This window comes from Cetorhinus maximus, chromosome 3, assembly GCF_964194155.1.
Source record: "Cetorhinus maximus chromosome 3, sCetMax3.hap1.1, whole genome shotgun sequence".
NCBI classification, from domain to species: domain Eukaryota; kingdom Metazoa; phylum Chordata; class Chondrichthyes; order Lamniformes; family Cetorhinidae; genus Cetorhinus; species Cetorhinus maximus.
In genome coordinates, this window is record NC_135881.1 from 54,510,286 (window position 1) to 54,530,819 (window position 20,534).

Sequence of the window (20,534 nt, forward strand, 5' to 3'; positions counted from 1 at the left end):
TGCAGTATTCGAGATGCGGTCTCACTAATGCCCTGTATAACTGAAGCATAACATACTTATATAGAAAATGTTGGAAAAACTCAACAGGCCTAACCGCATCTGTGGGGAGAAAAAAAACCAGAGTTAATGTTTCATGTTTTCTTAATGACTCTTCTTCAGGGCTTTGAAGAAGAGTCATAAGGACTCAAAATATTAACTCTTTTTTTCTTTCCACAGATGCTGTTAGACTTGCTGAGTTTTTCCAGCATTTTCTTATTTTGTTTCAGATTTCCAGCATCCGCAGTATTTTGCTTTTGTCCTTACTTTTATGTTCAATCCCTCTTGTAATAAAGAATAGCCTTCTTAATTACTTGCTGTCCCATGCATACTAACTTTTTGTGACTCATGTACTAGAACACCTAGATCCCTCTGCACCTCAGAATTATGTAGCCGTTCTCCATTTAAGTAATATTTTGCTTTTTTGTTCTTCCTCTCAAGGTGCCAGGATGTGACTGATCACATTTTCCCACAACTTAATTTGCCAGATCTTTGCCCACTCACTCAACCTATCTATATCCATTTGCAACCTCCTCATATCCTCCTCACAACATACTTTCTTAGCTAGCTTTGTGTCATCTGCAAATTTAGCTACTATTTCTTCACTCCCCTCATCTAAGTCATTAATGTAAATTGTAAAAAGTTGAGGCTCCAGTATAGACCCCTGTGGGACTCCACTCGTCACATCCTGCATCAGAAAAAGACTCATTTATGTATACTCTCTGCTTTCTGCCAGTCAGCCAATCTTCTATCCATGCTAATATGTTACCCCTACACCATGCGCTCTTATTTTCCGTAATAATCTTTGATTATCAAATGCATTCTGGAAATCCAAGTACAGTACATCTATAGGCTCCCCTTTATCCACAGTGCATGTTACTCCTTCAAAAAACTCCAATAATTTGGTCGCTTTCTTAAAACCATGATGACTCTTCTCAATTGCCTTGAGGTCTTCTAAGTGCCCAGCTAAAGCGTCCTTAATGATCGATTCTAATAACTTCCCCACGACAGATGTCAAGCTAACTGGCCTATAGTTTCCTGTTTTCTGCCTCCCTCCCTTCTTGAATAGAGGGGTTATATTTGCTACTTTCCAATCTGATGGAGCCTTTCCAGAATTTAGCAAATTTTGGACAATTAACACCAGTGCATCGATTACCTCATTAGCTACCTCTTTTAAGACCCTGGGATGTAGTCCATCGGGACCTGGAGAAATGCTAGCCCGCATCATTTTGCTCAGTTCTGTTTCCCTAGTGATTTCAATTTCACCAAGTTCCTTTCTCCCGTTCACCTCCTGATTTGCAGCTATTACTGGAATGTTTTTTGTATCCTCTAAAGTGAAGGCAGAAGCAAAATATTTGTTCATCTCTTCCACCATCTCCTCATTACCTACTATCAACTCCCCACTGACACTCTCTAGAGGACCAACACTCACTTTACTTACTCTTTTCCTTTTTAAGATTGGACAAGTCTGGTCTACAGATAGCGGTACAGCTTTGCTGCTTTGCCATCCTGCCATTGAACTGACGGCTGACATTGGCACCAAACAAAAGCTGCATTAGTTTTTTTTTACATTCGTTCATGGGATGTGGGCATCATTGACAAAGTCAGCATTTAATGCCCATTTATAATTGCCCTTGAGAAGGTGGTGGTGAGCCACATTCTTCAACTGCTGCAGTCCATGTAGTGTAGGTACACCTACAGTATTGTTAGGAAGGGAGTTCCAGGATTTTGACCCAGTGACAGTGAAGGAACGGTGATATACTTCCAGGTCAGGATGGTGAATGGCATGGAGAAGAACTTCCTAGTGGTGGTGTTCCCATATGTCTGCTGTCCTTGTCCTTCTAGGTGATAGAGATCATGGGTTTGGAAGGTGCTGTTGAAGGAGCTTTGGCAAATTGCAGCAGTGCATCTTATAGATAGTATACACTGCTGCCACTGTGGTGGTGGAGGGAGTGAATGTTTATTGGGGTGCCAATCAAGCAGGCTGTTTTGTCCTGGATGGTGTCCAGCTTTTTGAGTGTTTATAGAGTTGCTCTCATCCAGGTAAATGCAGAGTATTCTATCACACTCCTGATGTGTGTTGTAGTTGGTGGGCAGGCTTTGGGAAGTCAGAAGGTGAATTACCTGCCACAGAATTCCCAGCCTCTTATAGCCACAATATTCATATGGCTGGTCCAGTTCAGTTTCTGGTCAACGTTTACCCCCAGGATGTTGATAGTGGGAGATTCAACAATGGTAATGCCATTGAATGTCAAGGAGGGATGGTTAGATTCTCCCTTGTTGGAGATGGTTATTGGCTGTCTCTTGTTTGGCACGAATGTTACTTGCCACTTTTCAGCCTAAGACTGAATGTTCTCCAGATCTCGCTGCATGCAGGCATAAACTTTTTTTCCTTTATTATTTCATAAAATATGAACATTGCAGGCAAGGCCAGCAATTGTTGCCCATCCCTAATTGCCCTTGAACTGAGTGGCTTGCTGGCCATTTCAGAGGGCAGTCAAGAGAAAACCACATTACTGTGCATCTGCAGTCACATGTAGGTCAGCCAAGGAAAGGACAGCAGACTTTTTTCCCCGAAGGACATTAGTGAACCAGATGATGGCAATTGATGATAGTTGTCATGGTTACCATTAGAGATATTCCATGTTCATTAATTGAATTTAAATTCCATCAGCTGCCATGGTGGGATTTGAACACATGTCCCCAGAGTATTAGCCTGGGCCTCTGGATTGCTAGTCCAGTGACAATACCACTGTTTCGGGAAGCAAATTTTCGGCAAAATGTATTTTTTCAGCAATACTCTAGTTCTGTGCTACCAAACGACTAGCTCCATAGTTTCTTTTGTGCCCTTTGCCTCATAAAGCCCAGGGTCCTATATGCCTTTTCGACTACTTTCTCAACAATGTGTGCTTACATAGCCCTAAGTCTCTCTGTTCCTGCACCCTCTTTAGAATTGTACCCTTTGTTTTACATTCCCTCTCCTCATTATCCCGACCAAAATGTATTACTTTGTGCTTCTCTGCATTAAATTTCACCTGACAACTGTTCATCCATTCCACCAGATTGTCAATGCCCCCTTGACATCTTCTAATATCTTCATCACAGCTCACAATACTTCCAAGCTTTGTGACAGTTGCAAATTTTGAAATGGTCCCCTGTAAACCCAAATTTAGTTTGTTAATATATATCAAAAAAGCAGTGGCTCTAGGACTGCCCTGGGGAACGCCACTATATATCTTCCTCCAGTCAGCACTACTCTATTTCACTGCCACTAAGCCAACTTCATATCGATGCTGCCACTTTCTCCTTTATTCTGTGGTCTTCAACTTTGCTTGTAAGCCTAGTATGGGGCTTTATCAAATGCCTTTTGAAAGTCCATGTACACAACGCTAACCACATTACCCTTACCAATCCTCTTTCTTATCTCACCAAAAAACTCAGTCAGGTTAGTTAAACACAATTTGCCTTTAAAAAATGTATGCTGGCTTTTCTTAATTAACCTGCACTTGTCCAAGAGACTGCTGCCCCGGAATATCACTTCTAAAAGTTTCCCCACTGCTGAGGTTAAATTGACTGGCTTGTTGTTGTTGGGCTTACCCTGACACCCTTCTGGAACAAAGGTGTAACATTTGCAATTTTTCAGTCCTTTGGTACTACCCTGATATCTAAGGAGGATTTGAAGATTATAGTCAATATCTTAATTTCCACCCTTACTTCACTCACTGTCCTCGGATTCATCCCATCTGGTCCTGGTGACTTATCAACTTTCAGTATAGCCAGCTTTTCTAATATCTCCACTTTGCCCTGCCCAGTATCTCAACTACCTCTTTCCCTATGACATTGGCAGCAAATGACTGGTGCAAAGTAATCATTTAATACCTCAGCAATACCCTCTACCCCTACGCATGGATCCTTTTTGTGGTCCCTAATCAGCTCCCACCCTCCTCTTAATACCTTTTTACTATTTATACATCTACAGACGACTTTTGGATTCCCTTTTATGTTAGCTGTCAGTCTCTTCTCCTATGAAGGAAAACAGCCATAAAGAAGGATTATAAGGTTAAAAGAGTTTTTTAAAAATCCATTCACGGGATGTGGGTTTCGCTGGTTGGGCCAACATTTATTGCCCATCCCTAGTTGCCCTTGAGAAGGTGGTGGTGAACTGCCTTCTTGAACCGCTGCAGTCCATGTGGTTTAGGTACACCCACAGTGCTGTTAGGAAGGGAGTTCCAGGATTTTGACCCAGCGACAGTGAAGGAACGGTGATATATTTCCAAGTCAGGATGGTGAGTGACTTGAAGGGGAACTTTCAGGTGGTGGCGTTCCCATATATCTTGCTGCGCTTGTCCTTCTAGATGGTAGTGGTCGTGGGCTTGGAAGATGCTGTCGAAGGAGCCTTGGTGAATTCCTACAGTGCATCTTGTAGATGGCACACACTGCTGCTACTGTGCGTCAGTGGAGGAGGGAGTGAATGTTTGCGGATGTGGTGCCAATCAAGTGGGATGCTTTGTCCTGGACGATGCCTAGGTCGATGCCGGGTGGTCCGTCAGGTTTCATTCCTTTTTTGTGACTTTGTAGCAGTTTATTACAACTGAGTGGCTTGCTCGGCCATTTCAGAGGGCATGTAGAGTCAACCACATTGCTGTGGGTCTGGAGTCACGTGCAGGCCAGGCCAGGTAAGGACGACAGATTTCCTTTCCATAAAGGGCATTAGTGAACCAGATGGCTATTTACAACAATTGACAATGGTTTCATGGTCATCGTTAAACTTATAATTCCAGATTTTTATTGAAGTCAAATTCCACCATCTGCCATGGTGGGCTTTGAACCTGGATCTCTGGATTACTAGTCCAGCAAAAATACCACTACACTATTGCCTTTCCCTTATTTTCCTATGAATGCGGACTAAAAAGGAATTCATTTTCTAAAAAAGTTAAGAAAGTTCACCTCTTTAATACTAAATTGTCATAGGATGCCCTAAGTGAAAAAGCTTACTTCACCTTAAAGCCAGAAAAGTAAATCCTGATAAGAGGCATTCACTGCTCAAGTCACGGAGTTTACCATAGGCTAAAACATTGATAACATAGTTTTGCAAACTCACAAAAGCTACCACAATGTAATAGTTGATAAGATGATTTTATGCTGATAGCCCTAAACCACAGACAACTGAATGTTTGACAAAGCTAATCAAAGACAAACTGAATTATAATTAATCCGTAATCTTGAAACAGTTAAACAATTTTTAAAAATGTATTCTTTCATGGGACGTGGGCATCACTGGCCAGACCAGCATTTATTGCCCATACCTAGTTGCCTTGAGAAGGTTTTGGTGAGCTGCCTTCTTGAACCACTGCAGTACATTTGGTGTAGATACACGCACAGTACTGTTAGGAAGGGATTTCCAGAATTTTGACCCAGCTACAGTGAAGGAACAGCAATATAGTTCCAGGTCAGGATGGTGTGTGGCTTGGAGGGGAACTTGCAGGGTGTTGTGCTCCCATGCATCTGCTACATTTGTCTTTTTAGGTGGTAGAGGTTATGGGCAGAATTTTGCCGTCGGCGAGCAGGGGGCGGGGCCCGCTTGCTGACGCGTAAAATGACGCGGGATGACGTTGGGCGGAGCCCCCGACGTCATCCCGGCCCATTTAAATTTTCAAGAAGGTGGGCCCGCTGCAAAATCAGCGGCGTGCCCACCGACCTGACAATGGCCAATTGAGGCCATTGACAGGATTATTTATACAATTAAAGGGCCTGCCCGTCCAACCTTAAGGTTGGCGGATCGGCCAGGAGCCCCAGTGGCAAATAGAAAAAACATGAAACCTCATCCACCGGCGGGATGAGGTTTCATGCAGGGTTTCAAAAATTTTAATAAAGTTATTAGGTAAATTATGAACATGTCCCATCTCATTGTCACATGAGGGGGACATGTTAGGGATTTTCTTTTCTATTTTTAATATTTTTCAATGTGGAAGTGATCTCCCTGAGCCAGCACTTAGCCTCAGGGAGATGTGCACTCTTTCATGTGCATGTGCGAAAGAGCACACTCTCGCTTTTGGGGAATTCCTCCCTGCCCGCACAGGAAGCGCGTGGCGCTTCCCGCCGGACGTCACGCTGGGAGGGCCTTAATTGGCCCACCCACGTAAAATGGCGGCGGGGCCCACTTCTCCAGCGGGGATCGGCTCCCCGCCCACTGGAGATTGGGTCGGGCCTGCCCGCCCGACAGGCAGAAAATTCTGCCGTATGGGTTTGGAAGGTCCTATCAAAAGAGGCTTGGCAAGTTGCTACAGTACATCTAGTAGATGATACACTCTGCTGTCACTGTGCATCAGTGGTGGAGGGAGTGGATGCTTAAGGTGGCAGATGGGGTGCCAATTATGATGGTTAATTTGTTCTAGATGGTGTCAAGCTTCTTGAGTGTTGTTGCAGCTGCATTCATCCAAGGAAATGGAGAGTGTTCCATCACACTTCTGACTTGTGCCTTGTAGATGGTGAACAAGCTTTGGGGAGTCAGGAGGTGAGTTACTCTCAGCAGAATTTCCAGCCTCTGATGTGTTCTTGTAGCCACAGTTTTTTTTTGACTGATCTAGTTAAGTTTCTGGTCAATGGTAACTCCTAAGTTGTTGATAGAGGGGGAATTCTGTAATGGTAATGTCACTGAATGTCAAGGGGAGATGGTTAGATTCTCTCTTGTCGGTGATGGTTATTGCCTGGCACTTGTGTGGCGTGAACGTTACTTGCCACTTGTCAGCCCAAGCCTGAATGTCGTCCAGGCCTTGCTGCATATGGTCATGGACTGCTTCAGTATCTGAGGAGTTATGAATGGTACTGAACATTGTGCAATCATTAGCGAACATCCCCACTTCTGACCTTATGATGGAGGGAAAGTCATTGATGAAGCAGCTGGAGATGGTTAAGCCTAAGACAGTATGTTTTAAAATTTATTTACAGGATGTGGACATCACTGGCTAGGCCAGCATTATTTGCCCACCCCTAATTGCCCTTGAGAAGGTGGTGGAGAGCTGCCTTCTTGAACTACTGCAGTCCCTGTGGTGTAGGAATTCCTGCAGCAAAGTCCTACAAGTGAGATGATTGGCCTCCAACAATCATAACCATTTTCCTTTGTGCTAGGTATCATCCTGACCAGTGAAGAGTTCTCCTCCTGATTCCCATCAACATCAGCTTTGTCAAGTCTTCTTGATTAAACTACCGCCTTGATGTTAAGGGCAGTCACTTGAATCTCATCCCGTGAGTTCAGCTCATTAGTCAATGTTTGGATCAGGGCTGTAATGAGGTCAGCAGCTGAGTGGCCCTGGAGAAACCCAAACTGAGCGTCAGTGAGCAGGTTTTTGCTGTATAAATGCTGCTTGATCGCACTGTCAATGACACTTTCCATCACTTTGCTGATGATCAAGAATAGACTGATGGGGCAGTAATTGGCCGGGGTGGATTTGTCCTATGTTTTGTGGACAAGGCATACCTGGGCAATGTTCCGCATTGTCGGATGGATGTCAGTGTTGTGGTGTTCTGAAACAGCTTGGCTAGGGGACACAGCCAGTTCTAGAGCACAAGTCTTCAGTACTACTATCAGAATGTTGTTAGGGCTCATAGCCTATGCAGTATCCAGTGTCTTCAGCCGTTACTTGATATCACGTGGAGTGAATCGAATTGGTTGAAAACTGGCCCCTGTAATTCTGGGGACCTCAGGATAAGGCCTCCTCCCCCTGTTAGTTGTTTAAGTGTCCACCACCATTCATTACTAAATGTGACAGGACTGTAGGATTGATCTATTCGTTGTGGGTTTGTTTAGTTCTGTCTATTGTTTTCACTGTCTGGCATGCAAGTAGTCCTGTGTTGTAGCTTCACCAGGCTGATACCTCATTTTTAGGTATGCCTGTTTGCTGTCCCTGGCATGCCCTCCTGCACTTTTCATTGAACCTGGCTCAATCCCTGGCTTGATGGTAACGGTAGAGTGGAGGATATGTCGGGCCATGAGGTTACAGATTTTGGTCAAATACAGTTCTGCAGCTTCTGATGGCCCACAGTGCCTCATGGATGCCCAGTTTTGAGCTGCTGGATTGCTCTAAATCTAGCCCGTTTAGCATGATGGCAGTGCCACACGATGGAGGGTATTCTCACGTGAAGCTGGAATTTTGTCTCCGAAAAGTCTGTGTGGTGGTCACTCCTACCAGTATTGTCATGGACAGAAGCATCTGCAACAGATTTGTGAGGATGAGGTCAAAATATTTTTCCCTCTTCTTGGTTCCTTCACCACCTGCCGCAGGCAGGTCCTTTGTGTCCTTTAGGGCCCAGCCAGCTTGGTCTGTAGTGGTGTTATGGAGCTACTCTTGGTGATGGGTATTGAAGTCCCCCACACAGAGTACATTCTATGGCTTTGCTTCTCAGTGCTTCTTCCAACTGGCATTCAACACGGAGGAGTACTGATCCATCAACTGAGGGGGTGTGTTAAGTGGTATTCAGCAGGAGGTTTCCTTGCGCATGAGACTTCATGAGGTCCAGAGTCAATGTTGAGGATGCCCAGAGTAACTTCTTCCCAATTCTATACCATTGTGCTACTACCTTTGGTGGGTCTGTCCTGTCGGTGGGACAGTGATGGCGGTGTCTGGGACATTGGCTGTAAGGTATGATTCAGTGAGTATGACTATATCAGACTGTTGCTTGTCTAGTCTCTGGGGCAGCTTTCTCAATTTTGGCATAAGCCCCCAGATGTTAATAAGGAGGACTTTGTAGGGTCAACAGAGCTGGGTGTGCTGTTGTCATTTCCAGTGCCTAGGTCGGTGTCGGGTGGCCCATCGGGTTTCATTCCTTTTTGACATTAGTGGTTTGGTCTAATTGAATGGCTTGCTAGGCCTTTTCAGAAGGTATTTTAGTGTCAACCATATTGCTGAGGATCTGGAGTCACACCTAGGCCAGATCAGGTAAAGGACACTAGTGAACCAAATTAGTTTTTAGGGCAATCGACAAGTTTCATGGTCACTATTACTGGGACGAGCTTTAAATTCCAAATTTATTAATTGAATTTAAATTCTACCAGCTGCCATGGTGGGATTTGAATTCTTGCCCCCAGAGTATTAGTCTGGGCCTCTGGATTGCTAGTCCAGTGACATCAACACTATGCCACCACCTGAATATTTGACCAATATGAGCCATGCACCCAGATCTTATCTGGCAATTAACAGTAATACAACCTTATTTCGAAATTAAAAGGGGGATGGACCAATTTACAACTGAGGTATGAGCCCCAAGTATAAAAATTATGTATTCGGCTTGAGAAACATAAATATTGGAAGAACGCGTTGTGTTCATATATTTGCCGGATTCACTTTAGCATCACTTTTGGTAAAAATACAACTATTAGAGCTCAGCAATGGTAATTTTCCCCTTAACTGAGCAAGGTAGCTCACTAACTCTCTTATGCGAACATATGAAATAGGAGCAGAAGTAAGCCATTCGACCCCTCGAGCCTGCTCTGCCAGTCAATAAGATCATGGCTGATCTATTTGTGTTTCAAGTTCTACATTCCCATCTAACCCGATAACCTTTGATTCCCTTGCCTAACAAGAATCTATTTACATCTGCCTTAAAAATATTCATGACCCCGCTTCCACTGCCTTCTGAGACAGAGTTCCAAAGTCGCACAACCCTCTAAGAGAAAAAATTTCTCCTCATCTCTGTCCTATAAGGCTGACCCCTAATTTTAAAGCAATGCCCTCTAGTTCTCACCCTCAGGAGGCAACATCCTTTCCACGTCCACCTTGCTAATATTGTTTAGGGTCTTATTACTTCAATCAAGTCACCCCTCACTCATCTAAACTCCAGTGGAAACAAACCCAGGCTGTCCAACCTATCCTCATAAGGCAACCCACTCATTCCAGATATCAATCTAATAAAGAATAGTACAGGCTCGAAACATTAACTCTGTTTCTCTCTCCACAGATGCTGCCAGACCTGTTGAGTTTTGTCCAGCTCTTTTTGTTTTTATATTAATCTAGTAAACCTCCTCTGAACCGCTTCCTCACATTTACATCCTTCCTTAAATAAGGAGACCAAAACTGCACACAGTTTTCGAGATGCAGTCTTACTAATGCCCTGTATAACTGAAGCATAACATCTTTACTTATATGTTCAATTCCTCTTGTAATAAAGGACAGCATTCCATTAGCCTTCTTGATTACTAGTTATACCTGCATACTAACTTTTTGTGACTCATGCACAAGAACACCTAGATCCTTCTGCACCTCTGAATTCTGCAACCATTCTCCATTTAAGTAATATTCTGCTTTTTTATTCTTTCTGTCAAAGTGAACAACCTCACATTTTTCCACATTATACTCCATCTGCCGGATTTCTGCCCACTCACTCAACTTATCTATAATCGTCTGCAAACTCCTTATGTCTTCTTCACCACACACTTTCCTATCTATCTTTGTGTCATCTGCAACTTTTGCTACCATGCCTTTGCTTCCCTCATCTAAGTCATTGATGTAAATTGTAAAAAGTTGAGGCCCCCACACAGACCCCTGTGGGACTCCACTCGTCACATCCTGTAAATCAGACAAAGACCCATTTATGCGTACTCTCTGTTTTCTGCTAGCCAGCCAATCCTCTGTTCAGGCTAATATGTTACCCCTTACACCATGAGCTTTGATTTTCCCCAATAGCCTTCTACTCGGAGCTTAAGGTGAATGTTACTTTAATAATTGATGGATAGCTACATAAATATTTTACTGTAATAATATTTGGATTTAAAAATACAGATTCTCTACTAGAAATAAGATCGTACTTTCTAACTTTTCCTAGAACTGTTAACGTTATATTGACTATCTCATCAAATTGTGAATTGCATATTTGGTTCTTTAATAAATTTCTATTTGGCTTAGAATTTATATTGTCTCACATAGTCTTCTGTATCAATAACTTGTGAATCCCATCTCTGTACACCCTTCGGTGGAGAGGGACATTGCTGAGGAGGGATTCCCACACACTCACAATATCCAAGATATTATAATTTGGCTGAAACTTGTTAAAGAGGCTTTCTGGAGACCAGTAATATTCTCAGCTGGTTCCTTTCTGTTAGGGAGAGTGAGATCAGACCTTCAGACCTATTCAGCGTATTTGGGATTTCACTTTCTGAACCTTAAGTTGACAGTGATCATCTGAGAAGTACGCCTGTTTCAAGATGGTCCCTAAACGGGGTTTAATCCACTACAGTTGGCGCCCAACATGTTTCTGAGTTGATACAGAATCCTGTACTTACATTCATATTTAAATATATATTTTAGATCATTAAGTATAGAAGGAGTGTTTTACTGATAGCAGTGTTAAAACCCAGATTTAGGTCTCTAGTGACAACAAGTGCCTGATCAGGCCTGGTAGCACTTAAATCAGAACTCCCTCAAAATAACATTGCGGTTTAGAAATTTCCTATAAAGTTCGTATTAATTTCTAACTAAGGTTAGGTCCTGAGGAAATGGCAAACTCTCTCGGAATTGGCCATGTCTTTCCATTAGGGAATTCAAACGATTGCTTTGTTAGGGTAAATAATCCATTTCCAATACCTCCACAAGATCAAGTCTTTGAAATAGAGGGCTTTGATAGCAATGGAGCCATTAGAACCCGGGGCATTTTTGAGGCTGATTCCCCAGGAGCAGGGAATACAACATATCTCTCTCTTTGCTTCTCTCACTTCCTTCTACACTTCCCCTCTGAACTCCTTATACTCCTTATATTTAGTCTGACTCTGACCTGTATTATGAGGGTGATATCTGTCATACGCACCCTTTTTCTGCTTTACTTCACTCTCTATCTCTTTTGTCATCCAGAGAACTCTGGCTTTGGTTGTCCCACCTTGCCCCCTCATGAGAATATACCTTGACTGTATCTAAGCCATTCCTCTTTAAAGACAGACCACTGTTCCATTACAATCTTTGATTCCTATTAAATAAAAGCAAGATACTGCGAATGTTGAAAATCTGAAATAAAAAGCCAAGTGTTGGAAATACTCAGCTGGTCTGGCAGCATCTGTGGAGTGAGAAACAGAGTTAATGTTTAAAGTCCAATATGACCCTACTTTGGCACTGTTCTTTGATTCCAATTTAACTGAGACGGATCCGTACTAAATCCACTGAATTGGTCCTCATACAATTACATATTTTTACTTCAGATTGCACTTTGCCCTTTCAGTAACTATCCTAAACCTTATGTTACACCTTGTCTCCCATCCCCCTGCCACATTAATTAAAACCCTCCCCAACAACATTAGAAAGCTGCCCCACAAGGATATTGGTCACGGCTCTGTTGAGATGCAACCTGACTGGCTGTTTAGATCCCACCTCCCCCAGAACTAGTCCCAATGTCCCAAGAACCTAAAGCACTCCCCCCTGCATCATCTCCCCGGCCCCATATATTCATCTGCTGTATCCTCCTATTTCTATACTCACCAGCACGTGGTACTGGAGTAATCCAGACATTATACCTTTGAGGTACTGCTTGCTAGTCTCCTTTCTTACTCCCTAAAATCTGCTTGCAGGACCCCATCCCTCTTTCTACCTATGTAATTCTTCTTAGTCATGAAGCCCACTGTCCACTTTGGAGGTAGAAGCAACTTAAAAAAATAACTAGGTTGATAATTGCTGAAAACTGGTTTTAAGAAACCTATTTACTGGTCCGTTGAAAAGCTTTAAAGGTTAATTCATTGCTCCTATGCTCTCAGTCAGAAGATGCAATCAAAAGGAATGCAGGTCATTGAGTCAATTCTACCTTATCTCTGACCTATGTTCCAGAAATGGTGGACTGAATTCCCTTCTTCTATAATGTAAAATTTGATCATTATATTACTCTACTATCCATTCTACTTGTGTAGAACCTAGATTTCCAATAGCACATATGACAGGCCTAACCATAGACCTAATCTGAATGCCCATATATTTTGGTTGGAGAAGGGAGCAGATAGAGCCTGGGTAAAAGTTAATTCAGAAATTTTAATATTTGCTCAAACAGCTCAATCTTATATTTTCAGACCCTGCAGAAATGATTCAAATTAAGCAGTTAAGTAATCTGTGCATTTCAATAATTTAAATGCTGCAATGCTATATTGAATCTTCAAAAGAGATTTACACATTGTTTCATAACATGAAATAGTGGATATCAGGTCTTGGATGCTTTGATGGTTTTGAGGCCACTAGGGGTCTACAAGGGAGGTTGCAAATGTTGAGACTCAACTGTCAGAAACCTTAAATGCTTTGGCTAAAAGGAAAGCATAAATCTAATATTAAGAGGCTGCTCGACTGACAAGTGGAGGGATTCACTAAAGTGAAGGATTTCTGATCACTCGCCTGCTGATAACCAACAGGATACTTTGTGAGCTGGTGGCAATCTACTTCCAACTTCATAAACATTTTAGCACTCTGACATTACCACAGTTTCATTGGAATGAACTTTACAATACGTTGCGATAAAAATTAAACAAATGATATGTCATAAAATGATTTGCCACTGATGGTATCATCCATACATATATTTATGTTGATCAGCAAATGTATGGAATTCAGTCTGTGCATGATATAGGGAGTGACAAGGTATTGGAGGTGTTGGCAGGCTTAAAAGTGGACAAATCTCCAACTCCGGATGATTTGTGTCCCAGACTGCTGAGGGAGGAGATCGCAGGGACGCTGACCCAAATTTTTAATTCCTCTCTGGCCACTGGGGAGGTGCCAGAGCACTGGAGAGCAGCTAATGTGGTTACGATATTCAAGAAGGATTGTAGAGATAAGACAGGGAACTACAGGCCAGTGAGTCTCACATCAGTGGTAGGGAAACTATTGGAGAAAATTCTGAAGAAAAGAATCTATCTCCACTTGGAGAGGCAAGGTTTGATCAGGGATAGTCAGCATGGCTTTGTCAGAGGGAGGTCATGCCTGACAAACTTGATTGAATTTTTTGAGGAGGTGACCAGGGGTGTAGATGAGGGTAGTGCTGTTGATGTAGTTTATATGGATTTCAGCAAAGCCTTTGACAAGGTCCCACATTGGAGACTTATAAAGAAGGCAAATGCACATGGGATACAGGGTGATTTGATGAGGTGCATTCAAAATTGGCTTAGTTGTATGAGACAGAGGGTGATGACAGAAGGATGTTTTAGTGACTGGAAGCCAGTGTCCAGTGGTATACCACAGGGATCTGTGCTGGATCCCCTATTATTCGTCATTTATATAAACGACATAGATGACTATGTGGGGGGTTAGGATTAGTAAGTTTGCGGATGACACAAAGGTGGTTAACAGTGAGGCTGAGTGTCTTGGGCTACAGGAAGATATAGACGGGATGGTCAAATGAGTAGATAAGTGGCTGATGGAATTTAACCCTGAAAAGTGTGAGGTGATACACTTTGGAAGGAGTAATTTGACAAGGAAGTATTCAATGAGCAGCATGACACTAGGAAGTTCTGAGGAACAAAGGGACCTTGGTGTGTGTGTCCATAGATCTCTGAAGGCGGAGGGGCATGTTAGTGGGGTGGTGAAAAAGGCAAATGGGACACTTGCCTTTATCAATCGAGGCACGGATTACAAAAGTAGGTAGGTCATGTTGGAGTTGTATAGAACCTTGGTGAGGCCACAGCTGGAGTACTGTGTGCAGTTCTGGTCGCCACATTATAGGAAGGATGTGATTGCACTGGAAGGGGTGCAGAGGAGATTCACTAGGATATTGCCTGGGATGAAACATTTAAATTATGAAGAGAGGCTGGATAGACTTGGGTTGTTTTCGTTGGAGCAGAGAAGGCTGAGGGGCGAGCTGATTGAGGTGTACAAGATTATGAGGGGCATGGACAGGGTGGATAGGGAGCATCTGTTTCCCTTAGTTGAAGGGTCAGTTACGAGGGGACATAAGTTCAAGGTGAGGGGCAGAAGGTTTAGGGGGGATGCGAGGAAAAACTTTTTTACCCAGAGGGTGGTGATGGTCTGGAATGTGCTGCCTGGGAGGGTGGTGGAGGCGGGTTACCTCACATCCTTGGAAAAGTGCCTGGATAAGCACTTGGCACATCATAACATTCAAGGCTATGGGCCAAGTGCTGGTAAATGGGATTTGGTAGGTAGGTCAGGTGTTTCTCGTGCCGGTGGAGACTCGATGGGCCGAAGGGCCTCTTCTAGACTGTGTGATTCTGTGAAAATCAGTGTCAGAAGACTGCTTAACTCTTGAAGCATTATTCTCATAATTGGTCCCTAAGAACTTTGGTTTCCAGACATAAGCTCTGTTTCCATGATAAGACAATACTTCTGCAAAGCACCATTCATAGGGAATTTTAGTTGGGCTCCTAATTTCTCAACCTCTGTTCCCAAACAATTGTCCAATGCAAGTTTTGCCCAATGGCAGAATCAACCTTTGTAGTGATGACCTAGCCAGTTAGTGGCCCATTTATAGGACCTGGTAATGGGAGGGATTCAGAAAACAGCGCAAAGAATTTCTCCTGTGCCATTTTGCACTGAGAGCCAGGGAAAGTGCAGTGAGAAAAGCCAAGGATCTTTAAGGGGCACTGTTAGAAAAGTGAGGGTTAATTTTTTGGGAATTGCAGCAGAAATCTGTGCATTTGTAAGCAATAGGTGTCTTGAGTAAATAATGTCTAAAGCGGCTTATCACATTGGCCACAACAAAACCTGAATCCCAACAATGTCTGATTGTGCTAGGTCCAGGCTTACTGACAACAGCACATTCAGCAGCTTTTGCAAGCCTGAAAATAATAAATAAGCCTTTTTTAACAGGATTGATACAAAATCTGCCTTCACGTAATCTTGAGGGCCTACATGTTGTGAAAGTTGCTGACTATTTCACAAATTTGACATGCAACCTACATTCATAGAATAGGTCATTTGACATGCATTTGGGCCATTTGAGGAAGTGTCTGTGGAACCAGACCCGGACAAGAGTCACTGGCTCCTTGAATGGAATTATGTGAGAAAAATCACAGGAAGAAAAACGTCTTTTATGTTACTGTTGCAGACCTGGAAACATTAATATTAAAATTAAAATATTGTAATTACTCCTGACATTTCAAGTACCTTCATTACTGTAACATGGAATTTCTTTCAATGATAGAGTTTGTTAGCTGGAGACCATTTCTGCTAAATTAGCCAGTGCAGGGAGACAGGAATTCTTGGATCTGCTGGCAGCCTAAAGGTTAATTCAAAAACTCACCCATATAAGTAGAGTCTAATTGAAGGTTACAATGAAGACAGAGCCTTTGGCTGTCTCATGGAAAAAGGTTAAAAGATAATAAGGCGGTGAATGCCTCATGACAGCAAATTCCTTGTATTACTGCTGACAGTCATTAATGTGCGCTGAAGAGTGAGTTTCATGGTACAGTACCTCCAGTAACACATTCCAGGGTGAAAGAGATGTCATCAATTGCAATATCTGTGAGGTCATCTCCACCCACTTCAGCTTCAAACACAACTTTAAATGGATAGTTATTGGAAACGAGCACATTGGCATAAATCCAGTTGTCCTCCTTGTTCCCAGTCACTGACCACATCAATAAGGGCATTCCATGCTCACTAACACTGTATACCTGGAAGAGAGAAATATTTCCTAAACATTACTGTGCTGACAGAGAGCAGAATGGATCTTCTCATTTTTCATTTTTGGGTCACTGCTTTAAGCACAGTTTATCTCACTTCTCAGCTGCTTACCTCAGAAATAAGCCCTTCTGAAAAATCACTGGGGATGTCAGTCATATTTTGTGGGAACTGTGAACTTGGAAGTAGTGAACCTGAACACGTCCTCATTTTATTTTTGTGTCAGGCCAACAATTATGAATGGACAGGCTTCAAGAAAATATAACCAAATTGCTATGTATGCATCTTTGCTTATTTTAGGGGAAGCCAGCATTTCAAATTGGCCCCCGCATTGCAAGCATCCACTCCAGGTAGAGTTTCATTTGACAGAAGCACAGATTAGAGAACTGGACATGGAATCAGTGCACCCAATTCGCGGCACCCCAATATTTCAGCCATTAAAATCAATAGAAAATGGAAATGCAAAAGAAAACCAGTTTGTGAATTATAACATATGGATTCTAACATGCAGCAGCATAGGCTTCTAAACTTATATACGATTTTTGAAATAAAACCTATTAACCTAAAGAGTTGAGACAGAGGATAGCTTTCTCAGAGCCCTCCGGTGCAGCCAGCGCATATCAGAAAATAGAAGATGATCTTTTTTGTTGCACATTGGTAGCTGGCAGGGACCTGGAAATCTATCCAGGGTTCTTGTTCTGACATCTTTTAAAAGCTTTGGGTCACAATTTGTCATTGTTTATAACCAAAAGCAGCACAGCCACTAAGGGCAATGGTTTTTTCCAGTGTTGACAGTGCAGCTTAGATGGTCTAGCCTAGAAATGTGAAAATTGCACCCGTACGTGCATGAGCTAGGGACCAAACTGACTGTACACGTGCCCGTCCATGCGAGTGCAGAGACCATTGTGAAATTGGTCCTGGAACTCATTATAATGAGTCAGTCATGCAGCCAACATTACTCATGCAGCTTAATAGTGAAGTGTTTGTTTCGGTGGAGGAGGTAGGAAATTGGGATTTTTTGTGACAACTTGAAGACAACCAGCACCTCTGAAAAGGGGAGCATATTGTGGCTGCTGACAGGAGGCAACACTTGTAAAGAGGGAAATGGAATCAAGGCCTATTGGTCAAGCCCCCAGGTTCTCTGCTGCCACTTTCAAGGCGCAGGACTAGCTGGTGTACAGGAGGGAAAAGATCCTGTTCTCCTCGGGGTCAGAGAGTTCTCCGGGCAGCTCCTCTGTCGCCAGTGGTAAGAGATAGCTGAGAAGGTCAACTGAAGACTCTCATGAAAGGTCATTGGCCTGAAACGTTAACTCTGTTTCTCTCTACACATATGCTGTTTGACCTACTGAGTTAGTTGCGACATTTTCTGTTTTTTAATTTAGATTTCCAGCATCCGCAGTATTTTGTTTCATATTAGGGTTTAATTCGCTGCTACTTTTCTTCCAGGAATGTCTACCTTGAAGTTCTGCTCACCTGGTTCGCCTTCATTGCTTTCTATTTTCCTTCTCAATTTTGATCAGGTATTTACCAAAACTAGCTTCCACATCTCCTTCCTCAGAAACTGTCTCCACAGGAATTCCTACTGAAAATAAACCCTTTGGGTGGAATTTAATTTATGCCCATCGCCTGGTGTGGGGGGGGTGGGGGGTGCATTTAATCAGGCCGGATGGTGGCAAGTGGAGACCCCGCCATATTTCCACCTTTGCCCTGGTTAAGTCCATGGTGGGAAGGCTGGTGGACAACCTTCCCTCCCCGTCACCAATTGAGGCCCTTAAGCGGGCAATTAATGCCTCCTTAAGGGCCTTATTCTGCTGCCGCTGGTATTCACTCAACTGTCCACAGCTGCTTCTTCAATGACCTTCCTTCCATCATAAGGTCAGAAGTGGGGATGTTCACTGATGATTGCACAAATTTCAGCACCATTCGTGACTCCTCAGATACTGAAGCAGTCCATGTCCAAATGCAGCAAGACCTGGACAACATCCAGGCTTGGGCTGACAAGTGGCAAGTAACATTCGCGCCACCCAAATGCTAGGCAATGACCATCTTCAAGAAAAGAGAATTTAACCATTGCCCCTTGATATTCAATGGCATTACCATCACTGAATCCCTGACTAGCAACATCCTTGGGGTTACCATTGATCAGAAACTCAACTGGACTAGCCATATAAATACTGTGGCTACAAGAGCAGGTCAGAGGCTGGGAATCCTGTGGTGAGTAACTCACCTCCTGACTTCCCAAGGCCTGTCCACCATCTACAAGGCACAAGACAGGAGTGTGATGGAATACTCTCCACTTGCCTGGATGAGTGCAGCTCCAACAAGGCTCAAGAAACTTGACATCGTCCAGGACAAAGCAGCCCGCTTGATTGGCATCTCTTCCACAAACATTCACTCCCTGCACCACCAATGCACAGTAGCAGCAGTGTGTACCATCTACAAGATGCACTGCAGGAATTCACCAAGGCTCCTATGACAGCACCTTCCAAACCCACGACCATTACCATCTAGGAGGACAAAGGCAGCAGACACATGGGAACACCAGTACCTGGAAGTTCCCCTCCAAGCCACTCACCATCTTGGAAATATATCGCTATTCCTTTAAAATCCTGGAATTCTCTCCCAGCCCCATGGACAGCAGTGGTTCAAGAAGGCAGCTCACCACCACCTTCTCAAGGGTAATTAGGGATGGATAATAATTGCTGGCCCAGCCAGCGAGGCCCACAGCCCATGAATGAATGAAACAGCAAGCAAGGGTCACATCATGATGGAAGCCTGAAAAGCAAGCCCTTTCGGGGTTGCTTGCAGGCTCCCAGCGGGAGTCCCTCATTCAAAGGCAGTCAGTGCCTGATGAACGGACCTGGCATCAGGAAGGGAGGGGTGCCACTGAGAGCCAGCCACCTGCCTGTGCTGCCAAATTGTCTTTCTCCTCCCCTGCAGCCCAGGGTATGGGAGAGCAGGGGTGCACAATGTGCAAAACACCGGGGCTCATGCCTTAAGGGGCCCGAGTTCAAGTCTTCCTTTTCTATACAAAAAGTCGATGCCGTGGATCATTAGTTAACCGTTTTGCCAATAAGTCAACTCTTATTTCCTGCCACCTCCCACTTACGACCTCAAGCAGGTGTGAGGGGTGGAGCATCGCAGGGAGGGTAGGGGAGCTGTGCTTGATTGACGTGAGGCTGTGCTTTTCCACTGGTCAGTGGTGCTCTCCATCAATTGAACACCTGCGTAGGATTGGTTGGGCTGATGTGGGCAGGCATGCACATGCGGCTGGTGGAAGTGTTAAAGCACTGGATACAACACCAGGCACTGGGAAGGCAAAATGTAACTGCGAATCTGCAAATTTGGGTAGTTCCTTTGGACTTTACACTAACTGCTTTGTGTACACCAGGTGTGCAGATTCTGGAATTTAAAGAGATCATATTTGATTCGCTACTTTTCCTCTTAAGTTCCTCACCTATTTTGGCCAATAGAATGTAACTCGCTGTTACATTCCTACAGCGCCCCTGCATATTCTGAGTAATTTGGAATTATATTTTGAGGTGATGTGGTTATTTTTAAACACCAGTTGGACAATACTGTTTAGTACATTTTAAGGGATCCTGAATTTCCAGCTTGGTAACCATTGATTGTGGTCCTACAGACTTTAATTCGAAACCTGCAACTTTGAAAGCCCTCACTGTACTGGCTCTCAAAACTAAATAAAAACTGCACTATTGTTTAAAAGAAACAAATTACAGGTCCTGCAGCGATTGCTGCAGTTATTTTATACATTTGGATGGTTTGTGTTACGGGAGCATTTTATAGAACCCAAGCAGCAGAACCCAGGACATTGTTTAATGAATAAAAGTGCACTGCATTTCCCTTTGAATCTGTGGTACAGTTAGTTAGAAAATTCATAACATGCATAAT

At 43.4% G+C, this 20,534-nt stretch overlaps 1 protein-coding gene across 1 annotated transcript in view; it reads right to left on the minus strand.

Annotated features, from left to right (window-relative positions):
- malrd1 (MAM and LDL receptor class A domain containing 1) overlaps positions 1-20,534 on the minus strand; it is a 314,776-nt gene that overhangs the window by 59,651 nt on the left and 234,591 nt on the right. Inside the window, exon 22 of the mRNA XM_078535594.1 lies at positions 16,414-16,615. Within this exon, the coding sequence (XP_078391720.1) occupies positions 16,414-16,615 (202 nt within the window). The remainder of the gene's footprint in view (positions 1-16,413; positions 16,616-20,534) is intronic.